Source organism: Cupressus sempervirens, chromosome 7, assembly GCF_028749045.1.
Source record: "Cupressus sempervirens isolate cs-2001-9-10 chromosome 7, ASM2874904v1, whole genome shotgun sequence".
NCBI lineage: Eukaryota > Viridiplantae > Streptophyta > Pinopsida > Cupressales > Cupressaceae > Cupressus > Cupressus sempervirens.
Window position 1 is genome coordinate 800817162 of NC_143124.1, and position 8963 is coordinate 800826124.

Genomic DNA, 8963 nt, shown 5'->3' on the forward strand with positions numbered 1-8963 from the left:
GAGTCAATCAAATTTAAATATTTAATTTTTATATTATTAAAAATCATAAATAAATTGAAATATGTAAATTACCTTCAAATAATGATTGGTGCATATTGATTGAGTTAATTGACTTATCCATTGAAATGAATGCAATAGTACATACATACTATTAAATCCCTTTAGAATTCAAGCCTTTTGTAACTCTCTATTGCTATGATTTTAAAAATAATAATGTATCTCATCATTGAAATAATTTAACAAAGCTGCTCTCTTCCTTATCAATCTTTCATTCTTTTATATCAATGATGATATCCTCTTCTATTTCAGCCTCCACATTCCTTCTGCATAGAGGGCAAGTAAATTGAAAATCAAACCACTTGTCAATGCAATTCGCATGAAAACTATGGTTGCATTTTGGCAATCTTCTTCCTTCTTCATTCTGCTCAAACTTAGAGCAGCAAATTACACAAATGGGCTGCTCTTTATCATCCTTGAATTTTTCTTCTTCATACAGAAAAACAGGCAGATTGTCTAAGGCTTTTCTTTTCAAGCCATTGTCATTTGCAAATGAGATTGTTCTAATCCTTGATATTGTTCCCCTTCCATACCTGTATACTTTGCAATAGTAGATAATGAGATGGACTATCACACTTATTCCTTCTATAAACAGTGCAAAGAATAGCAATTTATTATTCATTGCTTTATCAGGAGGACTGCCTGACCCCATGACTGCAACTCTATGCATGCCACCAATAAAAATTATGAAGCCTTTATTAGCTTTAGGAGGATTAAATAGTTGCACTACAGGTAAGGCATAATGCTATTTGTTCTATAATTAGTTTAAAACTAGAATATTATGGATCTGTGACATAATTGTTCTCCAGATTTCTGATCTACTAATTTCTGAAGAGACAAAAGAGAATCTCTCTCGCCAAAAAAAATTACAGAAATATCTGCAAGAGAAAATTAACAAATAATTGCTACCTGAAATAATCTGAAAAATAAAATAAGTTTTATTTAAATTCTAAAATCGTACCGTAGCAAGCAGATTCGGTACCGTTTGGTTAAATATTTTGTTTGTGAGGTCAGATCTTGTTTTAATCTTCCATTGCAATCGCTCTAAATGCTCCCACAATTTGCTACTTAACCAGATCTGAATAAAAGCTCTCCAATAAATTATGTAAAAGTTTTTCAAGGTTGTGCAATGAACTTCTATGACTTCACTATTATGTAGATCTAGAAGTGGAAGCACAATATGAGAGACAAAATAATATGATTCAATGTATAAGCAATGTATGATAACTAGGAGATAATTATGAGATAAGCTATCACATGTACTAGGTCACTCACATGTCCATCAAAGATGGATCATCCTTCATTATACATTTAAGTATGTGCAATAATTAGAAGTTGATAATATGATAAGTGCATGTAGACATAAAAGCTACCACCACCTAAAATAGAATCAAATGTATTCTTTTGAATTTTATAAAATTCTTATATTTCAAATTAAAAACATATTAAGTATTTCAATTTTTCAATTTAACTCAAGTTGAATGACAGGTCTTTTTTTACATTATAAAAAATAGAAAAGTGGAGATGATGCAGCTGCATTGGAACAAAGAAGAAGATAAGAAGAATTTAGAGGTACAACAAATAAAAGCAAGAATATTTAAAAGAGGAAGTGATGGGGCACTTTTCAAAACAAAAATTCAGTATGTTAACTTTGATTTTGAAAGCTTAAAGTTCTTTATGTTTTTCTCTCAAGAAAATCATGCAAACATTTGTAATTGCTTATACATAAAATAAAAATTAATTTACAAAATAATCTAAAATTTACCATTAATTTCATAAAGTAGTTACTATTTCTCATTACATAAAAAGATAATCAAAAATTAAAATAAATACAACCTACTACCTCACCATTACAAAAGTTAGTAATACATGCCATGAAAGCTATTATGAGCAATAAAATGGCCTTAACAGCATTTATTTATCTCAATAAATTAAAAAAAAGTCAACATGTTAATCTTGATTTTGAAAGTCAAAAGTTCTTAATTTTTTTTTTTCCAAATAAAAACATGCACTTATTTGAATGGCTTGTACAAAAAAATAAAAATAAAAATTAAATTGATTTTCAAAATAATTAAAACTTTTTTTTTTTCAAAATAATTAAAACTTACTATTACTTTCAAAGAGTAATTAAATTTTCCCATCACATAGAAAGAGTAATCTAAAATTAAAATAAACACAACCAGCTCCCTCACCATTACAATAATTTGTAATACATGGCAAAAGGAAATTGTGAGCAATAAATTGACCTTATTATAACACTTGTTTATCTCAAAAAATTAAAAGAAAAATTTAACATGTTAAACTTTAATTTTAAAAACTAAAAGTTCTTCATACTTTTTTTTCCAATAAAATCATGCAACTATCTTAAGTGGCTTAAATTGATTTCTAAAATAATTTTAAAAATTCATTAAGTTTACAAAGTATTAATAATTTTTCATCATAGTAACCAAAAATCTAAATAAACACGATTATCTTACCATTGCTATAATTCATAATACATGCCAAAAGAAAATTGTGAGCAATAAACTAATGAGCTTATTACAACACTTTTTATTTCAATAAACTATTTTTCTGACGTGGGGTCACTATAATAGAAGATTCCTAACTTTAATTTCTTATACAAACTCTAAGGATTTGAATACATTTATAACCAATTTTTTTAACGGTAAAACTATAAAGACCTTGTGTTGAATGAATAAATTTCTTTACAATTCAAGCCTATCAAAACTCGATATTGCTATGATATTTGAGAAAAAAAAATACATCCATGTGAAATAATAACAAGGCTGCTAGAGAACCCCTTATCTGGGTTTCTTCATATCAATCTTCAACCTCTTATATCAATGATGATATCATCTACTATTCCGGGCTTCACTTTCCTTCTGCATAGTGGGCACGTATATTTAAAATCAAACCACTTTTCAATGCAATCTACATGAAACCTATGATTACATTTTGGCAATCTTATTTCTTTCTCATTCTCCTCAAATATAGAGCAGCAAATTACACAGATGGGCTGCTCTTTATCATCCTTGATTTTTTCTTCTTCAGACAAACTGTATGAGACTTTTCTTTCTGAGCCATTGTGTTTTGCAAGTGAAACTGTAATCATCAATGATGTTCTTCTTGTTGGAAATAAATGTCAACGCTTGCTGTTTGTCCTCGAGCCCCACGCCCATCTACCCTGTCAGGTCACCGCAGACATTCATGGACGACAGGCATTCATTTTTGGTAGGTGAGATTTTTAAATCTAGAAATGAGAGGGAAAAACGTTTTAGGTCAGAAGACAAAAAGGAATGTTTCTACATTCATTCTAAGATAAAGTGCAGATCAAGCAGAGCAGAGAAGTTGTAGAGAAGAGCAGTGGAAGAAGATCAGCAGATCCAGTCATCAGAGTGCAGAGAAAGAAGTTTGTTTATTTCGTGCTTGTAGTTGCACGTCTTCTCTCTGATCATTCTATAAGTTTATTGTTCATTGGATTCGACCTGTGAAGCAGTGATTGCTCCAAGCATTTTTGTATGCAGTCATTAGAGCTACAAGTTTAAAGTTTGAAGTATTGAAGTCGTTTGAAGTTTTAGGGTATATTTAGGGTTTTCTGGTTGAAGCCGAATGCTCCCAGATCTTGTATTGTTTTAAATCAAAGTTAAATACTAAGCAATCAGGCATACTCGAATCTATTGTTCTTCCTCTCTACATTGCATTTGAGAAGATCTTTGTTGAATATTCTTAGTTCTGAGTCTCTGGCTTTAATCGTGAGAAGTTTCACGTGATATCATAGTCACTCGGCTTGGTCTCTGTTTCTCCATAGTGGAAGCCGAGCTCACTCGACACCTTCCCTTGCTGAGCTCACTCGGCACCTTCCCTTACCAAGCTCTCCTCTTTGTGCCGAGTCCACTCGGCACCCGTTGCCTGTCACTGGACACCTTCATGTGCCGAGCAAGTGCTGAGTAATTTCTAGCACTCGACACCTTCCTGTGTCGAGCACTTTTCTTAAGTGCTGAGCAACCTGCCACTCGGCACCATCAAGTGCCGAGTAAAACTGGCACTCAGCACCTTCATGTGCCGAGCAACTTTTAAGTGCCGGATAAATTTTTTTTAGGTTTAGGGTTAAGTTGTGAGTTGATTTTAATCTATATTTCTATCATGGTATCAGAGCTTTGAGGCCCCACATCCAAAGTGAGTTAGGGCATTTGTTTTCTTGCGATATTTATCATGGCAGGAGATGCAGGAAAGATTTGGCAGCAGCCACCATCATTTAATGGACAAAATTATGATACATTTGCAAAGAAGATGAAGACCATTATGGTTGCAAATGATTTGTGGGAGTTTGTAGTTAATGGATTCCATGATGTGATTGATCCAACTCAGTATGTTGCCCTCACAAATGCACAGAAGACTCATTTGAAAGAGTCAAGGAGGAAGGATGCTAAGGCATTAAGCCTTATTGAAGTAGCAATGACAGAGACTATATTCCCAAAGATTGCAGCAGTAAATTATGCAAAGAAAGCATGGCATATCTTTGAGACAAATTTCAAGGGGACTGATAAAGTCTGCACAGTTAAGCTACAAAACATAAGGAGAAATTTTGAGAACCTTCAGATGAAGGAGAATGAATCAGTTGTAGACTTTAGTTCAAGGACCTCAAATGTGATTAATCAACTGAAGTCAAATGGAGAAGACTATCAAGAGCAGAGGATAGTGGAGAAGATATTGAAGAGTTTACCTCATAAATATGACCATTTGGTCATGACCATAGAAGAGGCAAAAGACCTCACTGTTTTGACAATGGATGAGTTGATGGGTTCTCTTCAAACCCATGAGTATAGGATCAATAGATCCACATCTTCTTCTACCCAATACCAAGCATTCGAGGCTCAGTCAAATCTAAGAGGAAGGGGGAGAGGAAGAAATGGCTCAGGCAGAAACTCCAGAGGCAAAGGCTGAGGAAATGGAGGACAAAGAAATGCTGCAGCAGAAAGCTCAGGAAGAGCAGATGGAGCAAGTACCTCACACAATACTTCAAGAGGAGGTAAGAAAAAATACAACTCAAATAAGAGTAATGTACAATTGCTACTACTGTCATAAATATGGACATTATGCAAATGAATGCTGGAAGAAGCAGAAAGATCAATCAAGACAAGCAAATGTGGCTAATGTGAATATGGGAAGTGAAAACACTGCCTTCATCATGTGTAATGTTGGTGAAGAAGGAAGCCCTGAGGTTTGGTACCTCGATAGTGGATGTAGCAACCACATGAGTGGTAATGAAACCTTGTTTTCATTCATTGACAAGAGTTTCAAATCAGAAATTAAGATGGGTAACAATGGAACCCTACCAGTTGTGGGCAAAGGATCTATTATAGTCCGCACTAAGAAAATTGAGAAAAAAAAAATACAAAATGTGTATTTCGCCCTTGGTATGAAGCACAATTTGATGAGCATTGGTCAGTTCATTCAAAATGGATACAAAGTGCTGATGGAGAATGACATGTGTGTCATTCAAGAAAAGGATGGGAGCGAGAACCTACTTGCAGCAATTCAAATGACCAAGAATAGAATGTTTCCCTTGAAGATTGAGACATGTTTCTTATCTCAAGTTAGTGTTGCAGCTCCCACACAATCAGCTCTAAGGAGTGTGATTGAAGACCCCTCACAGCTATGGCACCTCAGGTATGGTCATCTTGGCTATGCTGGTTTAAATTTATTGTCAAATAAAAGAATGGTAGAAGGTTTGCCACATGTAAGAAATTCTTGTGACAAGTGTGAGGCTTGTATTTTGGGTAAGCAACATTGGCTTCCCTTTAATTCTAGAAATTTTAGGAGGGCTAGATATCCATTAGAATTAGTGCATACTGACCTAGTCGGTCCTATGCAAGTTACTTCCATTAGGGGGAGTACTTATTTCATGACATTCATTGATGATTTCAGTCGTAGGACATGGGTGTATTTCTTAAAGAATAAATCTAAAGCATTTGAAAAATTTGTAGAATTTAAAGCCCAGGCTGAAAGAGAATGTGGACACTATATCAAGGTCCTTAGATCAGATAGAGGAGGGGAGTATACCTCCAATTCTTTTGTAAATTTTTGCAAGAAACATGGCATTAAGAAAGAGCTCACAGTCAGCTATACACCATAGCAGAATGGAGTGGCTGAAAGAAAGAACAAGACCATTGTTGAAATGGCAAGGAGCATGATGAAAGAGAAAGGTCTCCAAACCGAATTTTGGGGAGAGGCTATGGCAATAGCTGTTTACCTAATCAATAGGTGTCCTACAGAGGCAGTCCGTGACAGAATTCCAATGGAAGCATGGTCACGAAGAAGATGGACAGTTGAACACCTAAGGGTGTTTGGATGTGTTGCATATGCACATGTGCCTAAAGAGAAAAGACATAAATTTGATGACAAAGGTGTGAAATGCATTTTAACAGGGTACAACCCAGAATCAAAGGCATACAGATTGTATGATCCATTGAACAATAAGATGATGCTTTCAAGAGATGTCAAATTTTTTGAAAATTAGTCTTGGTATGGTTCAACTGATGAGTCATCGAGCACTTCTAGTAAAGTGCCAATTATGAGTGAAGAGGATGCTAATGAACAGCAAGAAGAAGGAGATAATAGAAGGAAAGGCAAGTAGGTTCAGACATTTCTGAGCTCCTCTAGGCATGACCGAGTGTCAGTGTCGAATACCAGTGAAGACCGAGCTAGTCAGCAAAGCAACAACAGTGAAGATTCTAATCCCACACTCTCCTCCCTGTTACTAAGAAAGACCAAGAGTCTTAGGGAGATATACCAAGATGAAAGGTATGAAGATTATGATGAGAGTGTTAATTTTGCATTATTTTCTCATAGTGATCTAGTATATTTTGAGGAAGCTATTAAGGAGAAGAAATGGTGTAATGCCATGGATGAGGAAATAGATGCCATAGAAATGAATGAGACATGGGAGCTAACTAAATTGCCTCCCAAGAAGCAAGTGATTGGAGTGAAATGGGTCTATAAAACCAAATGCAATGCTGAAGGCAAGATTGATAGGCATAAGGCAAGGCTGGTAGCCAAGGGCTACAAATAGCAGTATGGTACAGATTATGATGAGACCTATGCCCCAGTTGCAAGAATGGAAACCGTGCATGTTTTCATAGCAATTGCAGCTCAGTACAAGTGGAAGGTATTTCAAATGGATGTGAAGTTTGCCTTCCTAAATGGTGTATTGAAAGAAGAAGTGTATGTGGAGCAGCCACCTGGTTATGAAGTTGTAGGTGAAGAGAATAAAGTATATAGATTGAAAAGAGCTCTTTATGGGCTCAAGCAAGCTCCACGGGTATGGTACAATAGGATTGACTCATATTTGATGAGCAATAGCTTTAACAAAAGCTATGGTGAGCCCACTCTCTACATCAAGGCAGCAAATGGTAATGTGTTAATTTTTGTCTTGTATGTAGATGACTTAATTTTTTCTGGTAATGACAAGGCTCTAATTGGTGAATTCATAGAGGCCATGAAAAGTCAATTTGAAATGATAGACCTAGGTCTCTTGAAATACTTTCTAGGAATAGAAGTAAAACAAATGCATGATGGCATTTTCATCTCTCAAGAAAAATATGCAGGGCAGATCTTGAAGAGATTTAAAATGCAGAATAGCAAGGCAGCCCCCACACCAACAATAGTAGGTCTGAAGTTGAGCAAGGAAGACTCTAGCAAGAGAGTGGATCCAACATTATACAAGAGTATGGTTGGAAGTCTAATGTATTTCACAGCAACTCGGCCAGACCTAATGCATGCAGTAAGTCTGATTTCCAGATTTATGGAAACACCAAAGGGTTCCCATTGGCAAGCGAGAAAGAGGATCCTAAGGTATGTGAAAGGTACCAAGGGATTTGGAATTTTATATAGTGGAAATGATGATTTCAAGTTGGTGGGATACACAGATAGTGATTGGGCTGAAAGTTTAGATGATAGGAATAGCACTTCTGGATACATGTTTCATATGGGATCGGGTGCAATTTCATGGGCATCCAAGAAGCAACCTATTGTTGCTCAATCTATGGCAGAGGCTGAATACATTGCAGCAAATGCAGCAACATGTCAAGCAATTTGGCTAAGGAGGATCTTAACCGATTTGAATGAAAGGCAAGAGGATGGAACTACAATTTACTGTGACAACATCTCTTCAATTGCATTGTCTAAGAATCTAGTCTTCCATGGGAGAAGCAAGCATATAGAGATCAGATATCACTTCATCAGAGAGTTGGTGGAGAATGGAGATATCAAAATTGAGTATTGCAAGTCTGAGCAGCAGCTACTAGATATTTTCACCAAGCCATTAGGCATTGGAACTTTTATGCACCTAAGACAGAGTCTTGGTCTAGTTGATTTGGATCAACAGTGATCCTTGTTTGTGGGTCTCAGGACAAAGGGGGAGTGTTGGAAATAAATGTCAACGCTTGTTGCTTGTCCTCGAGCCCCACGCCCATCCACCCTATTAGGTCACGGCAGGCATTCATTTTTGGTAGGTGAGATTTTTGAATCTAGAAATGATAGGGAAAAACGTTTTAGGTCAGAAGACAAAAAGAAATGTTTCTACATTCATTCTAAGATAAAGTGCAGATCAAACAGAGCAGAGAAGTTGCAGAGAAGAGCAGTGGAAGAAGATCAGCAGATCCAGTCGTTAGAGTGTAGAGAAAGAAGTTTGTTTATTTCGTGCTTGTAGTTGCATGTCTTCTCCCTGATCATTCTGTAAGTTTATTGTTCATTGGATTCGACTTGTGAAGCAGTGATTGCTCTAGGCATTTTTTTATGCAGCCATTAGAGTTGCAAGTTTAAAGTTTGAAGTATTGAAGTCGTTTGAAGTTTTAGGGTATATTTAGGGTTTTCTGCTTGAAGCCGAATGCTCCCAGATCTTGTAT

The 8963-nt window shown here is 35.7% G+C and overlaps 1 protein-coding gene across 1 annotated transcript; it reads right to left on the bottom strand.

The window, feature by feature from the left end:
• Nucleotides 1-268: 268 nt before the first annotated feature.
• On the bottom strand, nt 269-709 carry LOC149549807 (RING-H2 finger protein ATL64-like). The gene has a single exon (XM_089794381.1). The coding sequence runs from the start codon at nt 707-709 to the stop codon at nt 269-271; it is 441 nt and encodes a 146-aa protein (XP_089650507.1).
• Nucleotides 710-8963: the final 8254 nt, after the last annotated feature.

Excerpts from the sequence above, each read along its gene's own strand:
- LOC149549807 (XM_089794381.1), bottom strand. The coding sequence starts at position 709 with ATGGGGTCAGGCAGTCCTCCTGATAAAGCAATGAATAATAAATTGCTA.